This window comes from Nyctibius grandis, chromosome 10 (genome assembly GCF_013368605.1).
Source record: "Nyctibius grandis isolate bNycGra1 chromosome 10, bNycGra1.pri, whole genome shotgun sequence".
NCBI classification, from domain to species: Eukaryota; Metazoa; Chordata; class Aves; order Nyctibiiformes; family Nyctibiidae; genus Nyctibius; species Nyctibius grandis.
This window is the reverse complement of record NC_090667.1, coordinates 8,813,133-8,831,792: the sequence shown is the minus strand read 5'-3', so window position 1 is coordinate 8,831,792 and position 18,660 is coordinate 8,813,133. Positions and strand designations below refer to the sequence as shown.

General features: G+C 42.1%; 1 protein-coding gene across 8 annotated transcripts in view; it reads left to right on the top strand.

The window, feature by feature from the left end:
• The window catches only part of EBF1 (EBF transcription factor 1), a 282,156-nt gene extending 276,932 nt beyond the window's left edge, over positions 1–5,224 (top strand). For all 8 annotated transcript variants that reach the window (XM_068408440.1, XM_068408436.1, XM_068408439.1 and 5 more), the window contains one exon: positions 2,058–5,224. In XM_068408440.1, coding sequence (XP_068264541.1) covers positions 2,058–2,089 — 32 coding nt within the window. In that variant the 3' untranslated portion in view covers positions 2,090–5,224. The remainder of the gene's footprint in view (positions 1–2,057) is intronic.
• Positions 5,225–18,660: the final 13,436 nt, after the last annotated feature.

Here is an 18,660-nt window from a genome sequence, read left to right as displayed (position 1 = left end):
TTGATGCCATAGAGGTCTGTTGTTCAGGGTCTGTACCCTGGCCCACGCTCTAAGGATCCCGACAGCAGAGTAGGGAGCAACCACAATGCTGAGAGTGTTGCTTGGCTTGGGTTTCCTTCATTTTTAGTCACATGGACCAAAGGGACAGCACAGTTGTGAGGATTCAGAACTTGTTATTTGAGACACTGCCGAAATAAAACCTTTTGAGATTTATTTTTTTTTTAAACAAAGCTGCCATTGTTTCACCCAGTGTTGATTAAATTGGCAAGGATTCTAAAAAAAAGGCAATCTCAAATTCATCCTATGATTTGAGATGGAGACAGCATAGCTATGGAGATAATATGAAAACACATCCTTAGATTATCTCCATGGTAGAGCCAAAAAAAAAAGCCCATGAGAGAAAATACCTCAGCAAGGAACATCAAAGACATGGTGGTGTCCTCTATGCTACTCACTTGAGTGTCTTCCTGTAGGGCTTAAAGCAACTCAAGTCACCTCTCTATCGCTTTTATCCTCATTCTCAGTTCCTTGAAGAGCCCTTATGTGGAGCGGAAACAATCAATACAGTGATTCCACATAAAATTGTTGCTGAATGATAAATTCCAAGAATCAAAATGCTGCTGTATAGTTGCAACATGTCACCTCTGAGGATGGCCTGTTGCAAACATGTGGATGTGTTTTGCATTCTTGCCTTCTTCTCTCGTTCTATTTCATTTAATCAACGCAGTTTACTCGAGCTGTTCTCCCCTTGCTGATTAGACTTGTAATTCTTGCACATATGGTGGTGTTTGTGGAGAAAACATTTCCCTTCTCTCTCCCCCTCCAACCCCAAATCTGTGAGTCTTTTACTTTGGCTCTGTTCTTATCAAATAATTGCAGCTGTAATTAAAGCACAATGAATCAGCACCAGTCACAGGGTTGAGTTCTTCCTTAAGAAATTACATGTCCAGATGTCTGAGATGGCAGGCAGTTCTAGCATTTCAATGATGTGCCCATGAAGTGCCGCCAGCCTGAAGGCGAATATGTTTTCTACCTTTTGGCAAATAACTGTACAACTAGTACTTTAAAGATGCATTGTTGTTACAGTTTTCATCATAAGCTTGTGTGACTACCTCCTGTAATGATGGGCTTGCTCACAGTATATCACTTGGACACTTGGTATGTCTGATGTGCATAGAGTCCCTGGTAAATAGAGGGAGACCGAGCTGGAGGTTAAGCTAGGTGGAAGAGTATACCTGTTGAGTTTTAATGAATGTTTCCTCTTTAAGAGAGGTGTTGGTTTCATAGAAAATGATGTTAGGAAGCATAATAACGAAATACTGATGATTCAACTTAGCCATCAAAAGAGAAGACTTCCTGAATCAGCATTAACATGCGACTCACTCAATGTAGTTGGTGATGTCTGCTACAAGTGTAATAAAATGATGAGATGCCGGTTAAGGACTTATTTCAATTTGAAAACTGGATTTGAGAGTTTTGAGTTGAGCTCTTGTGAGTGCCTGGAAATGCATACATACATCCCAGGGCTGAACACTGAACTTGTAAGAGAAAACTAACATAGGAGAATGAACCACTGTTAGTGTGCCTGATGCAACTAACACCCTACCAGGGGTGTAACATTGCTGGCCTACGGGACTCCAGCCATTTTCTCATATGTGGAGCAAGTATCTGCTTTGCTTTTAAAAGAGTAATAGAATGTGTGGTGATGGCTCGGTCGGGTTTAAGCCTCCTGAGCATTTTGAGATTTTGAAATAAAAATCAGAACATTAAGCTGGGGGCCTGATTCTGCTGCCAGGGGAAGGAAATCACAAATTTCGGCAGAGTCACTTGCAATTTAAACCACTTTCTGATCAGAATGAGGCTTCCCGTGATTACTGTGTACACAGTTGTCGCTCCTGGGTGATACTTATATATAAATTTAATTCACAGTGTGGCTGAGTACGTTGGTAGTAAATATTTAAAAGCTCTGAGGATTTTAAAAGTTGCTTGATAATGCACAAAAGTAACTTTTTTCCCTCCTCTCTCTCTCCTCCTCCCCTACCCTTTCCTTCTGACAGCTATATCTGGCATGATTGTTCCCCCCATGTGAAAGAATTGCCTTGAAGAATTTTATTAATGAAGAGGTTGAATTCTGCTTCAGAGAGAATCTGACACAAGTCCCAGAGCGGAACTTTTTACTCAGGCCTTTTTAAAAATAAAAAAGAAATAAAGGAGAATCTTACAATAACTGCGGATTTTTAAACAAAACAAAAATCACCATCCTTGCAAATACTGAAATTAACAATCTACAATTGCAAGGTGTTGATTCATGTTGTCCATCCCAAATACCTGGGAGATATATTTATTGTATGTTGGTAAAAAAATCCACTTTTTTTTTTTTTTTTGGCGGGGGTGAGGGCTTGCTTTATTTTCCTTCTGTTTTTCGTGTTTTTTTAAGGCTTGATTTAAGTCAACACCATTTGTCTTTTATAAATCATACAATTACACAAGGGACACTAGAGGTGGAACTCCACATTTTTAATTTATGATTTTTTTTTTTGAAGCTGTGTAAAGAAAAATGAATTGGTGTCATTTACATACAAGTCTGTATGGGACAGAATAGAAGTGCCAGTTAGTTTTTCATAGAAGAATTATGGCCATTTAATTAAGGGTCGGTTCATACAGGTTGCTTATCCAGTGGTGACTTGCTAATATGATGCATTTTAAATCTTCTGATGAAATAGATATCACTCCCTAGAAAGCTGGTATTTTTGGATGGCAAGGGTGGGATGAGGGGTGGGATTAGTAACCTCTGTCTTTAATATCAGGCTAAATAATTGTGTAAATAATGCAAGAAAAGTTGCTGAAAGCAAAGGTAAGGATGCAAATAACACATTTCCTCTTGAACTGAAAAGCCAGTGCCTCTAGATATAGTGCTAAAATGCAGAATTAGGTGAGCATGGCGCTCTCTTTAGCTTATATATCAGACTCTTTCCAAATGAGTGGCCTTCTTGAAGTTTAGTGTCACCTGAGCTGTGCAGAAAATGTCGTCTGGCTTTTGCCCAGCCGTCTAACGGCACAGACTGCGGCCATGGCGCGTGGGGTGTTTTCGGCGCAGCCCCTCTCCCGTTGACCTGTTTGTTTTTATGGGGCAGGATGAGAACAGACTCATCTGCGGTTCTGCATCCTCATGGTCTAAAAGCACACGTTTTCGTCGGCCTCCCACTAGGATTGCTCCTGTATCAGTTGACCCTCTCAGTTTGTATCATAATATATTAAGCAACAGGTAACTGCTTTTGAATAGTGAATGGAAACATGAGTTTGGGGGGTGAGTGGTGGGGCTGTTAGGAAGGTTTCAAATCAAAACCATAGCTTCTGTTTTACAAAAATTTTGCTGTCATTATCTGGGAAGTGTTCTTAAAAACTATTAGTCAAAGAGGCAGCAAAGCTCTGGAGATGCATTACCTGATATTTTTTCTTTGCTGTTGTGTTTTGTATGTAGTTATAAATACTGTAGATTTTTTGTGATTTTTTGCCAAAGTTGTTGTTCTATTTATACATTTTAATGTCTTAAGACAGTTTTTCAATATCACAGAAAAGAATTTTACTGCATATTTTGCAAAAAGAGCTCACTACCTTTAGCTTGCACATACTTGCAAAATTAATTAAAGAAAAAAAAAGCTTTTTGTTTCTGTTTTTTGTTTGTTTGTTTAAAGGGGATTTTGTAAAATATCCATATAAATAATGTATTTATCTTTGGAATTTGTACATTGCTTTTTATCCCCTACCAAGTTTATTTTATTGTGTATGTTTGCTATGTGAAAAGTGCTGATTTGTTTGGTCATTCACCGTTGTATTAGCTGTTTAAATGTGATTTTAAAACATTTCATTTATAGGTTTTTTTTTAGTATTGTTTAAAACCATGCTTCCATTTTTTTTTTTAATTTCCACCCAAAAGCCATTGTCTATTTTTGTATTATTTGTAAGTTAAGAAGTTTTTTCCAATATATGGCAAAAAGTAGCATATTATTCTTGTAGCATTTAGTTATGTAGATTTTAAAAAAAATGTATCCTTTGCTTTTGAGGCTTAACAAAAACTTATGCTGTTTTACTCTATTAATATGCATGGGATTTCTCCTCTTTCGAGTGACGCATTTTTGTGCATTAAATATGGGGAGAAACTTCATAGAACTCAATGAAAATACTTTCTTTCTTAAGTCTGCTTGTATATTTCTCTGTCTTTCACATAAATATAAACCAGCAGATTGGATGCCTTAACAATGCAAATCATATTCATTTCACTTGTACATTGTACTGTGCACCAGAACTGTCAATCATCACTAACATTCTAAGAAAAAAAAAAAAGGAATTGAAAAGCACAAAAGAACTGTTTTGTTACCTTAAAACATAACTTTTTTCTAGTCGAGCAAGAAATCATTTACAACGATGCTGCAACTGTGCATGCTTCCTGTATGAATTTTGCAATGATTTTCACTAGAACGTCACAGTGTGATCTTTGGGGGGAAGGGAAGAAAACAGGATTTTTTTTTTTTTTTCATGGTGAGAAAATAAAAGATGAGAAAACTGGAAAATGTGAGAGACATCAGTTTATTGCTTCTCTGTATTCCAAGCAGTTATTCTAATTCACATAGTAAGCAACAGCACGACAATGTAATCAAATTTAAAGCCATATTTTGTCCGGTGACACCATCAATTACTCTTGTAGAGCTCCACTCAAAGTCATAGCGATTTTGACACCAGTGTTAGCCATCCATGTTTGTAGTCTCCTACGCCAGTGTCCAAAGATCCTCTGACAATGTGCATAATTTTGTTTTGTTGCAGCTATTTATAGTGATCTGATAAATGGGAATTTATAAAAATCTCCCCCGCGCCACCCTGTTCTTTTACAAAGTAAAAGATGCAGCTGTTTACAGAATATGGCTTTAAGTGGAAACATTCAGATTTCAGTTTTAACAAGGTGAAGCTTCACAATGACTGGATTGCATAAAGTATGCCTATTTCCTCACAGTTGTACTAGGATGCAGCTAAAATGAAGTCATCTCTGAAACTACTAACCTTTCACCTTCTTATCTAAATCTTTTTGAATAGACACACACACTGTACAGTTCTATTATTAGAGAAACTAACTACTGTAGAGATTGTTATAATTTTTTTGCAGAAATTCAAGCTGTAAAAACTTTTCAACTTTCACAATATTTAATTAAAGTTACTTCCTGTCTGTGAATACAGCTCCTAGTTGTGTGTTTATTTTTCTGCTTCTGCTGGCTAGTAGGTGAGAAAAAATAAAATATAGAAGCCAGAGGCTACTGAACTGTCTTTCTGAAATTAAGGAGAAGCAGAAATTCATGGAATTACACAGAAAAACATGGTGGATGCTGCTGCACTGAAACTCCTCTTCCTCAGTCACTAATGGATTTCAAAGGATCCTCACTCATAATGCTGAATGTTCATCCTGTTATCGTTATTCTTATTATTTCCATTGTTTTAGTCTATTGATTGCCTGAAGGGCCGATGTCTTTTTCTAGCGGATTTCAGGAGCATATCTAGCTTTAGGTACCCAGTTGCAAAGAGCTGTCTCTCTAAACACAGTGATCATGAAGTACAAGACAAACCATGTTAGATCCAGTGCCAGAGACTCAGGGAGACTTAAGTTTTCATCTTGGTATTATTTAACTCAATGACAACACTTCCAGGACCAGATCTTAAGTAACCTGCTCAAGGCCAGCTCCAAGAACTGCATCAAAGTGTGTTGAGCTGTAACTAGCTCCTTGACTTAACCATGAAGGAGGCTTCTATAAAGTGTTTCCATTCTGCTGCCCTTCCTAAGTGACAAATCTGTCAGCTGCTAAATTGGTTCTAGGCGTTTCATTTCATTCTGTACTCCTCTGGCAGAAGAGGACCGTAAGGAGCTTTACCTCTGGCATGTGGAAGGTTGACATAATGGCACTTAACTGGGCCTGAAGAGTGGCTGTCATACAGAAGACCTGTATGAGGACAATCAAAACCTTTAAACACCACACCTAATGCAAGGCTCCAAGCATTTCCAAGGTAGGAATAGGGATGTCGGGGTTGCAGTTTAAATTAAATTAAAATTTACTTTAAAAATTGATAAAACCAAAACTTGCTAAAAACATAAGCAGCTGGAAGTGGCTTCTTGCAATCTGAAGTATTGGGTACCTCTTAAATGTTAGCAGATCCCCTCCAGTAGTTGTTAGAGAAAAGAGCTGTTGGCAAAGTCAGACCCCCAATGTGTTTACTCTGTCAGCCCAAGAGATCTGATTCTTCTGTCTGAGATAATTCTCCCGGTTCTCTTTCAAATGGTGTGAATATTGGCAGCTCTCACTGCAGCCGAGGGCTCTGTGAGTGCTCAGCTCACTAGAAAGATGTTGGGCCACATGTAGCTGAAAAGCAGTCTTAAAGATTAAATTCAGGATGTAATATTAGGCAGCCTGTTGTAGGTGCAGCAGAACCAGAGCTCTGCTTCAGCCTTTTGGATCCAATGAAAATGTTTTTGTCTGAAATTTAATTTTAGCCACATTAAAAAAAGGTGGGGGGGGGGGAGTGGGTGAGGGAGGTAAGATACCATGAACCATCAGGCTTCTAGTTCAGACGGATGCTGCATAAGAGTCTGCTAGTCAGCTCCAGTGATGTTCATCTGACAATCCAAACTGAGATCACCTGGGTGACAGTACTGTAATGATTAAATTTCTTTTTTTGATGCCAGAAGAAAACCCTTCAAAGCCCAAACCATGTGAGGACCAGTTGCAGGGTGCGTATTCAGGTATGGCTGCAGTGAGACACGTAGCCCATGATGGGTCATATGCTGAAAGGGAGAGGAGTATCTTCTGTCACTGCACAGAGAACATGGAGGCATGGGGGCTTAGGGTAAGGTGTGTGACGGCATGACTTACTGCTGCCCTCTGAACTAGTGGCTTCTTTTAATTTTTCAGCAACTGTAGTAGTCATTTTGACTGAATAATTTGTATCTGGCAGTGGGATTGGTTGTATTTTTGTGTGGGCATGCCTGTAATTTTTTATTTAGTTTAAAGAAACCTCAGCAAACTGAGCTACCGTCACTGTGAGTTTCCTGGCCTTGTCTGTGTGTCTGCTTATTCCCTTTAGAGTCTGCCTCTACAGACTCTTGCCACAGCTGCTTCATGTAATCATTTACATAACTCTGCTTAGCATCACAGCCCATGATCTTCTGCCGTTTCATGGGTGAGCTGAAGACACATTTCATGTTATATGCTTGATTTCCTCACCTCCTTCCTGTTTGCTTCTTCTTGATCTCCAGACCTCTCGTAAATAGTCACATTGCGCTGCTGTACTAAAGATAGGTTGGAGGCCTCCCACAGAGTCCCTGGCCCCCAACTCATCTCCAGACTCCTCCAGTTTCATGGGCCAGAAGTTTTTGGAAGAGCTGTAGTGAATGCCACGTTGCCTCAGCTTTTTTAAAAATGCATCCACTGTATCTTAGTTTATTTGCCCTCATTACCCTTTTAGGGAAGTTGTCACCAAAGCCCATTCCACTAGTGCCTAGAAAACATTATACAGTTTTTGTCCTGCACCAGCACTGTGCTTTTGAAAACCTTCTCACCTCTGTTAGCTCTCCTGTTAAATATATAGCAAACAAATGCTGCTGCTTACAGCTTTTACTTTGCTGTGCCAAGAAGGCCAAGCTCTTCTAGTGTCATATTTAGTTGCCCCCGCTTTTCATGGAGAATCCCTGTGGCTTTTTTTTCCAATTCCATTTCACTCTGTACTTTTCTCACTTGGGCCTGGGTGTGTATCTCAGACAGGGAGCTGGGGAGTCTGTAAGGACAGTCCAGCTCATCATCTCAGAGCTGTGACCATTTACTTGCTTAGCTCCATCCACAGCAACATCACAGAAGCATCACTTTCTACTCTTTCTTTCTCCCTTCACAAACACACTTCATTACCATTGTACTAATAAAAATGTGCAAAACCTACCAGTGAACATTCAAAGTCCACTCCACACAATAAGGCCAGAGATGCCATGAAGCAGCCTGACATAGAGCTTCAGCAAGATACTTGGTCAGTTTCCTTGCTGCCTCCTTGCCCACCCACCAGTTGTACTCCTTCATGTCATTGCCACCTCCCTGACTGCCCCCACCACCATCATCTCAATGGGATGCTGCCTGATTTGGGCATCATTTGACATCTTTTTCCTAGAAGGAGTGGCTCTGGCATCCCTTTTTCCCCAGCATCTAATGCTGATACTTCAGCAGAGGAGGTCAGGTCAATACTTTAGATGATAGATAAATAAGTAATAGTTCCAACTTCACAACCCTGTTTTCTCTTCCTCTCCTTGGCGCCCTTGAGGATATAACTAGACTAGAGCTTATGGCACTGCTCCAACATTATTGGCAGGTCATGTGAAAGAGCACACATCTTTCTTAGAAAATTTTGATATAGTCATTTCAGGACATGAATGATGATGACTACCCAGGTCACAGCCTAACAGCAGGGACTGCAACTGTAGGGGGCTTTTTGGTGTAGGCCTACAACAGGAGCAGCAAATACAATGCTCTAACACACATTTTTTCGTCTTATTTTCAGTGGATTACCCAAACTTCAGCACTAATGTGAATGCACATTTGAAGATTTCCATCAAAAAAATTATTTAGATGATCACCTAACCCTTTCCTGAAACATATCACAAACTCTGTCCTACGTGTCCCAGACCAGCCAAACTCTGTTTTGTATAAGGAGGATGAAATCATTCACTTCCTTTTTTATTAAAGTATATGAATCCCTAATTTTCTCACATTTATTAATGTCAAAGTGTCTCTTATACTGTAAGTCCTTACAAGGGTTTCGGTGAGTTTGCAGCTGGTATACAAGAGAGACTCACCATGTTGTGGTGATCCACTGCAGTCTGGCAGCTCTTGACCATGCATATGAGAATGACCAGGACAGATTATGTCTGTAGCTACATAAAAGTGTGCTCTGAAGGGGCACAGGTTATCTGATTGAGAATAACCTCAAGATAAATTTGCCAGTGAGGATGCCTCAGTGAGACCCTGTAGGAAGGCAACAGCTCAGACCTTAGCTCAGGAGGCACAAAAATGCAGATATGTGTGTGTGCACCTGTGTGTGTTGAGGTGGGAACTGTGTGAGAACCATTACAAGCTCTAGGAAGCAAGCCCCAAGATGACCTCTGTCATAAAAGTTCATTTTCTGCAGTGTTTAGAGGAAAGGGGAGCACAAACATTGTAGAGAGGCTCATCTGGAAGGTTGTTGTGCTCTAGCTTTCATCTCTACTGCCTCCCGGACCCACACTGTTCCCCGCCTCCAGCTTTGCACGAGTCCTGCCCAATGGCCTGCTGCCTCCTTGCCCACTGCCCCTGCCACGAAGGGCTCTGCCTTTGGCCTCATTTCCATGGAGCGTTGCTCACCGTCAGCCTGCCCCAGGCACTGCCTCGCTCCCCCACCTCGCCACCATTAACTTTGCCTTCAACCTCTGCTGCATCATTGCCTTCTCCTGAGGGTTCCCTATTTATATAGAGGGGAAAATGCAGTTGCTGGGACTGGAAATATTTTGTTACCTTTTTTCTACTTAAGTGTGAGGCATTTTTATCTGTGCTCTCTGGAGACTTATGCTACAGTGGGACTGATTTTATCCACTTACTCAATGCACTTTAGTTCAATAATGATTACAGAACTTCTACATAATATATTAGGCATAGCTGATTTCCCAGGGTTTGTAGCCCTCTATCTCCCTAAGCATTTAAAAAGGAATCTGTGATACGTATGTTATGAATGATACACTCCTCAACAGTCATGATATAAAAATAATAGCAGCAGTGGGCCCAGAAGGAAAAAGAGGAAAGCATTCGGCTGGAAAATGCCAAAGCCTGTGGATAATACAACCCAACAGCAATGAGCTGCTTTGTTCATTTTTATCACTGCTCCATCAGCGGTGCTTGCAAGCTACAGAGTTCGGGCAACCCATACCAGATTCCCAAATCCTCCCTCCACTGTCTTACCCAAACTGAGGGTATTGGCCATTTGTTGGCTCCATTGCAGGACTGGGTTGACTTGGTGTCCCCTCCCGCCCCATTCCCAAATCATAGACTCATAGAATGGCTTGAGTTGGAAGGGACCTTAAAGATCACCTGGTTCCCACCTTAAAGATCACCTGGTTCCCACTGCAAGCTGAGCTCTTCAGCTTGCTCAACTGTGGATTTAGCAGCCATGAGCAGACCTGTCCCAGCCAACATGCCCGGCCCTGAGGTGCCTGATGTGATTACAGAAAGTCTGCACAACGTTTGTTTTCTTCAACAGCAAAAGGCGGAGCAATGTTTGTGGTCATGGTCTCCTTCACACCTTGAGTTAGACACAAGAAACCTGATCCTAAGCTTTCCTCAGCCTGAAAGGCTTTCTATGCACATTTCCTCAACCACAGAGACTGCAAGGCTTCTCCATCCTCTGCTATGCCAGATGCTAGTGACTCTCTGCCCATGTTGTTCTCCATCTGTCCTCCCTTGCCCGGCTGCTCAGCACCCTCACCCCACTGCTCAGCACCCCGATGGCAGGGGGTATCCAGCTCCTGTCCATCAAGCCTAAGACTGGCTCGTTCAAAGCCCATTCATTTGCCCCAGGGAGTTTTCCACACTGGATCGACCACCTTGAGCCAAGTGCCTTGCTCATCTTATTGTCATCATCCTCCCCGGTTGATGGTGACGGTGATCTTTTTCTTTTTTTAAACAAAAAAAGCCCCATTTTAATAAATTTTCCAATAATATCTTACATTTCAGTAAGAGCTTTTGGCATTGAGTTCCGCAGGTTCATGGCTGTTATTCCCTTATTTTCTCCTTGTGCAATGGGGCGTGTGGCTGCTGCAACCATCACTGCCCGATGTGGGCAGCGCCCCCCCGGGCCCTCGAGGGGTCGGGGATGCTGCTGCCTCTCGCCCAGCCCCGGCAGAGCGGTGCAGGGCAGCTCCCATCGAGGCTGCGGCCCCTTGGGCGCCTGATTGACGTCATGAAATAGCACAATGAAAGTTGCTACCAGCTAACAGCTGTTTCAACAGTTTTAATCACAAGGCGAGCTGTAAGATAAATAAATAAATAAAGCCTATGAAGTGACAAAACAAATGGCCTGGTATCAGAGACAGATTTGAAGCTTCTGGCTGCCTTCGTGGGAGAGCAGCCTGCGAGCTCTCACCCTCCCTCCCCCAAATAATTAATTTATCACTTAGCAGCGCTGTGGCTCTCCAGAAGGTGCTTGGAGACAGCGTTTGAAGGTGAACTCCAGCCCTCCAGAGGGGCCCGTGGGGCTGGGAAAAGAGGCAGGCGAGCGCCGGAGTCTACAGGTGAACCGGCTGGATCGCAGGGGGATTTATATCTGCTTGAGCTACCGTGAGCCAGCACATGCTATTTCATTCCACCCTCACAAATCACTGTTATGCCCTTTCTGCTTTAAACACTATGGATCAGCTATAACAACACTTGATATTTATTTTATTTCAACTATCACTCTGATTTGTCAGGTGTATTTTTTATGCACAGCAGGTGTACCCTAATGGGGTTAGGGAATAAACAGAAAATTGATGGGCTTACACACCCATTAGCTAATGGATTACTAAGCAAAAGGGACTCTGTTTAACCCCACTGCACTTAGCCCACTGTTAGGAGGAATGTTAAAAGACTATAAGCTAACACTCAAATGTCTCTTCGCGGACCCAGGGGAAGAGAGCTCAAACTTTAATGCATTGCTTTTGATAGGCAGGTGAATGAATGTGGCTATCATTATGCAATCACATATCCCTCGAACTATTTATCAGCCACACAACATGCCCCGTGAACCTTGCGTGCTCCTGACCCACTGTGCTGCGGGCCCGTCACTGTGGTGTCCAGAAAGGGTTAAGCAGGATGAAATCCCCCCAGACAGAGGCACTTCCCGCATCCCACTTGCACAGAGCATGCAGCAAACACAGAGCTGCCACTGGGACTTCGTGGTCCCATAACCCACTATTACACACCTTGTATGTTAGCAACATGCTTTTTGTGTGCAAAGGCCTTGTGTTGACACCAGCTTTAATCAGTTGTTTCAAGATAGATGTGCCTCGTTAGCATCAGAACAATGCAATTACTTCCCCTCCTCCCCTCTCTCCAAATCCTGGGGTTTTATTGGCCTATTAATGATTTGATTTGTTGTTGGTAGAAACAAGAAGGATTCCAACTCATTGATCATATTATCCTACAGATATCCAGCAGAATAAATAAATGGGATAATAAAACCCAAACCATACGCTCAAAGGTTACATTTTCTAAATCCTTTAGTGTTCTGCATCACAGTTTATGTTCCCTTTCAACCACAAATACACAGTTCAGTGCAGTACACGACAGTTAAAAACGGTCTGTAATGTTAGGGGTTATATTTGCAATCTTTTGCCGTCTTTCTCACATGGAAACAAGTCACACTGATCCTCACTGTCCACAGATGCAATAAGGAACAACCCTCTGACACAGGTGTATAATCAAAAGCCAATTCAAAAGGAGTCTTCTGTAAATATCAACTTGATCCAGGCATATGCCTGCTTTGCTGGAAGCACCGGAAGAGTCCTGCTGACTTCAGTGGGATAGCTCGTGCGTTTGAAGAGGAATAGGTGCATGTGTGCAGGAGAGGTGAAGGTTGAAGAATAGAAAACTGAGAGAGAATATAATTTTGTGTTGCTTTTCTTTAAGCAGTGACACAAAACCTCACAGCCAGGAGGAACCTAAGGTCCTTTTAGTTCCCTTTGTGCCTGTTCCTGGGGTGCTTTCAGGTGCCCCTTACATTTAGCTCTGGAGGCCCATTGGGGTCGCAGGGCTGCTCAGACTGTGCTCTGAGGGATATGGGATGCCTGTGACAGAGAGAGGGGACGTGGCACTGATCGTGGTCTGTCTGGGCTTTGCCTTATTGCTGGTCTCTTCCTGGAGCTGGGGAAAAAGAAAGTGCTTTGACAGACCAACAGCTGAGCTCTTCAGTCGGCTGAAGAGAGATGTCATAGAAAATGCCACAGATACCATGGCAAAGACAGAAGACACTGGGACTTCAATATGATCAAAACGACAGCCCAGGTCTCCTTATTCTAGAGACCAGTGGTCAAGCAGAAATCTACTGATGTCCGCTGGAAGATGAACTGCTTTGTTACCAACTCAAAATGAAGGTCCGAAAGTATGGTGTGGTTCAAGTGATGCACGGATACAACTTCAGCTCTAGGTTGTAGAGTCTGTGTTCGAGATGATTTAATTTATGCTGGAATTCGTCATCATCAGTCTAAAAGGCTGGAGCAGCATAGCAACAAGCTTGTTAATTACTAAGCAATTATTTTACTCAACTTTTAGACCAAGGGGGTACCCAAAATATCCGCATTGGTTTCATTTCGGTTTCTTATTGTTCCTTCCATGCTGTAGCTGAGGTTATTTTACAGCAGCTGTCAGTCATAGCAGTAACAACTTCCACAGCAGCGGCTTCCATTTGGCAAGCTCACTATACACAAAGGGCTGTGATGGAGTGGAAGGGGTTTCTTTCTCTTTCTTAATATCGTCTTCCCCTAGGATAGACTATCTTGCCCTCTCCAGCAGAACACGCTTGGATCACACCTCAGAGTTTCTGACTGTTGCTTTTAAAAAGGTATATCTGTTTGTTTCCATCAACACATTTCAGCTCCTCTGGCATGCTGTCTTTGCAGCTCTAATAGAGACACTTCACATGTAATAGGGTCACACAGTGATCCTCACGTTCGATTCCATTCCTATCACCATGTTAAATTGAAACAATGTGTGTGCCTCAGATTTCTGCAGTGCGGGGAAGCTGTAGCATCTACAAGTTTTGTGATGCAATGAAACTAATGATTTGGATTTTATTTTCCTGGTGCCACATTCAGCTGGTGAACTCTTGAAAATACACCTTACCTCGTTTTCTCTCTGTCTCTACCTCTCAAGAGCTTTCACCAACATATCTACTTTCATGCTGAAAAAAAAAGTAATTCTATCAGTAATTTATGGAAATTAGAAAACTGATTAGCATAAAGCTTCTACTTGTGATAGTGGGGTTACAAAAGTGGGTTGATAGGTAAAAATGATCTCCTTAGTGATAATTAACTTTGATCTCTTAAATAACTGTTAACTTTCATAAAGAAGGAGAGTACAAATGACATTTGCATCATGGCAACTGTAAAAAGGCAGAACATAACTTTCATTGGAGATTACATGATAAGCTCTGTTCTCAGAGAAAATATACTCATTTCAAAGCAAAATGACATGAATTGTCAAGGACTGTTGGGTTTGTTCTTACACCCTGTGCTAACCTGAGTGCACTGAGATGAGACATTGCATATGCTTGTGTGAACAGCGTGTTCACACCCATGTAAATGATATGTATTTATCTACAAGGAAATGACAATGCATGCTCTGCTTAGCACTTCTATGAGACCATTCATCCAAGGACTTCCAAGTACTTTATAAACATTAATTCATTCTGACTATGTGACTGTGAGGTAAGTAAATATTAGTCTTATTGCAATATTATTGGGAAATGGAGAGACATAGCAACTAAGAGGCTTACTCAAGGTCAATAGATTATAGCTCAAATGCCTACCTTCTAGTTCTGTGTGCAGGCATGGCCTCCTGGCAAAGCACACGTCTGTGGACATTGGAGGTTTCCTATGCGCTCCTCAAACTGCTTTGAGGACTGTTTTGGAAATTTTCCCATCAATATTTATTTCTGAACAATTTCACAGTGCCTGTTTGGGGTTGGGTAGTCTTCCCACCTCTGTTGTACAAATGGGAAACTGAGGCAAAGAGGAAAAAAAATCCAAAGCACCCACTAGATGTGAACATTCAGTTTGAGAAATCAAGGGCCCAGTTTTAACCAGAAGACCCCCCCAAGCTGCAGTTCCTTGTTTAAGCCAGAAGATAAACGATTGTCTCTTGAGTTTTATGGACTCATCAGAAACCAAGTCTTCAAGCAAAACTGAAGCCATAAAATCCCACTTGAACTTAACGGGGAAGCAAAGGAGATTTTTTGAAGCCCAGCATACTAGACATTAATTGTGAGTCCTCTCATAATGGACCCCAGAAAGATTTACACAGGTTGCTGGCGTTGAAATAAAGTAAGTAAGTGTAAACCAGAAGTTATGTATGAAGTGAAGAAGTGCGTATCAAGAAATGCACACACACTCACACACAAGGAGACTAGATAATTTTAAATAGCAAATTTAAAAGAATATCTTAATAAATAAATCCTTAAAACTGTGCAGGCTCCAAATTTTTCAACTCGTGGAAATCATCTTAGAACCTTTCTTGCACACTTAAAGCTCCTGGCACACTGAGTTGTTGCAAAGAAACCATTGCAGCATCTCAGTATCTTTCTTCACTAGCCCCTCCAGATACAGAGTATGCTGGCCAGTATCTGAATCATTTTATCCTGTCATCTCTCTGCCTTTGATATGCATGAAGTTAAAGGGAAATGGCATTCTCCTAATTTCTATTTCCACCCAATGTCATGGGAGAGAGGCAGGGAAAAAAAAATCACTTTTTAATGCAGCTTTTAAAATAGAAAAGCAAAAAAAAATTTTTTTTTACAGCACTTAATAGGCCTCCCTTGCAATTTAAAAACTGATTTTCAGGAGCTCATATATTCAAATCTCCAAAGTCTATTTGAAGGCACATCTGAAGGTGCACCCTGCAACCTGTGTATAGCAAACTCTTTTGAATCCTGTCCTTGAAACAAAAATTAGTGCCCCCTGGGAGCTCAACAGTGTAGACAACCACTAACTGCAGAATGACTGAAAGCAGAGCTGAGAGTCCTTGCAGCTGGGAGGGAGAAGGGGATGAGAGAGCAAGGGAAGATGAGAAAAGCCTTCAGGAGCCATTTGGGAGACAGTCACTGGGAAGAAGAAAGAAAGACATGCACTAAAAACAACTGAAACACAGGTGGAAATGGCCTACTGGGAAATCAGGCTGTCAACAAACAAAAGCCGAAGGCCAGAAAGCAGTTTCAGTAGCAGCCCCTGCTAACAGGGCTTCAGTGTTCAGTAAATAAATTAGCAGCAGCTTTGACTGTTTGGAAATTAGTAGTGACATGATGAAAGAAGCAAATGACTTACTTTTATCTGGAGTGGAAGCACTAAACTTCCAAAGAAATCCTTGCCTGTAGTAGGAGAAGCAGAGATGCTTATATCAGCTTAGACTTGAAAAACAATAATATCAGAAAAGTTTAAATTCATTTACCAGAGGCTCAGAACTTTGTTTGTAAGTAATGAGACCTGTGTCCCTCTGGGCTGCTTCTGACAGCGTCTCTCCTTTGAATAGTTTATCACTTGGGAGGTAAAAATAACATAGATTAGGTAGATAGACAGACAGACAGACACCTAGATGTTTGGAAAAAGAAGTAGAGTTGGGACATTAGATCAACTCTTCAATTATTGCAAACTGGGAAAACTCCTTTGGGAGAAACTCCAGTGATTCACTTCTGTTGAGAATCTGATCCTGTTTAATTAAATGGGAACTAAATGAGGGGCTGAACAGTAAACACCTCGGCACGTGCTTAAACATCCAGCATGCGCCAAAAGTCCTACTGATTCCGTTGAGATATAATTTGCTTAAGTGCTCCTCTCCAGTAAGGGCTCCTACTGAATCAGGGCCTCGGTTACTGGAGCTGAATGTTTATCGTGTCACATGTATTAAGAGGCTCTTTTCCCACATCCTCATCACTTAGAAAGGTAGTTGGATAAGGAGTAACATTGCAGCCTCCAAAGTGAGCAAATATTTACTCAAGCTGGGCTGGGTGTGCTTGATATGGCAACAGGCCCAGGAGGCAAGCTCGCACTCGCAGTGGAAAGCAAGGATGTCTTGGGTACTCCTTTGATCTGCTGAGTCCATTCCACTGTCCCAATGTGTGTAAGTCCACATAAAACTTGAAATATGAACTTTGTCCCTAGCACAGACAGCCCTGGGCTGTGTCCACACTGGCTTTGACAAATGGAAACAGCCTCTGCTGTATCTGTTGCCCATCAGTTTGGGAGCTGTAACTGGTATGTGATAACACCATGAAATGCCAAATCTAAAGAATGACAGATTTGCTAAATTGTTTGGGTATTGAATCTGCCCTTCGAGGCAGCATTAGTTTTGTCTCCCCCAAAATACCTGGCTGTTCTGAGATTCAGCTGTCAGCTAGCAGCCTCATCCCAGCTCTCCAGGCAGACCCTGAGTGCTTTCAGCTAAGAAGTGTCACAATCTCTCATTCACATGCCAATGCCAGTGAGACAGGATCTCCTTCCACTGTGCCTGGTTCGTACCATTAGTTCTTACCACCATGAGAGGTAAATTAGCTAGCATGCTTCTGGACAAAATGGCCAGTAAGCAGTGGCATCCCTCAGGGATCAGTACTGGGACCAATACTGCTTAATGTCTTCATTAACGACCTGATGATGGGATGGAGTGCACCCTCAGCAAGTTTGTAGATGACACCAAATAGCGGGGGGAGCAATGGATACGCCAGATGGCAGGGTTACCCTTCAGAGGGACCTGGATAGGCTGGAGAAATGGGCTGGCAGAAACCTCGCGAAGTTCAGAAAAACCAAATGCAAAGTCTTCATATCTGGGGTGAAATAGCCTTATGCAACAATGCAGACTGCAGGCTGACTCTCTAGGAAGCAGCGAAGAAAGCCAACTGTATCCCGGGCTGTATTAGCAGAAGAGCAGCCAGCAGGTCAAGGGATGTTCTCCCCTCTCTTTGGCACCTGTGAGACCATGTCTGTAGTGCTGTGTCCAGTTTGGGGTTCCCAGTTACAACAGAGGCATGGACATACTGGAGGAAATCCCAGAGAGGCCACAAGTTTGGTTGAGTGCTGGAGCTGAGAAACTGAGCGAGTTGGACTTGCTCAGCCTGGAGAAGAGAAGATGAAGGGGAGACAGCATTGCTGCCTGCAACTGCCTGATACAGAGAAGATAAGAGTCAGATGCTTCTTGGAGGTGCACAGCAGTAAGACAGGAGGCAATGGACACAAGTTGGAACAACAGAAGGAATATCAAATACAAGGAAGCGTGGGGTTTTTAACCATGAAAGTGAACAAATACAGGCGCAGGCTGTCCAGAGACTTTGTGTAATCCCCACCACTGGAGGTGCTTGAGACTTGACTGAACACAGCACTGAGCAACCCAATCTAATAGAACCTTCTTTGAGCAGGTGTTTGGACCAGATGACCTCCGTAGTCCCTTCCAACCTAAATTATCCTACAATTCTATAGAAACTAAACCTGACAGAAATGGTGAAGATTATGTAGAACCATGTAATAGCTGGTACGCATCTGTGAAAGGAAGCTCAGGCCCAATTATACTGAGAATTTAATTAATTAAGGTAGACATAATATAGTTGGATTTTTATTAAATTGTTAGTTTAGTGCTACAAACGAACTCAATAGGAAAGCTGGAGTTGCATAGCCTGCATAATAATACAATAAGGTAGACAAAAATCTATCCAATAGCTAGGAACCAATGAGTTATCATCAATGGTTTTATGTCAAAAGAGGGAGAAGTATCAATTGGTCTCCCACAGGGATTGATACCGGAGCCAGTGTTAATCGATATACTCGTTAACAGCCCAGAGAAGAATGTAAATTCAACAACCACTGGACCTGGAGAAGAT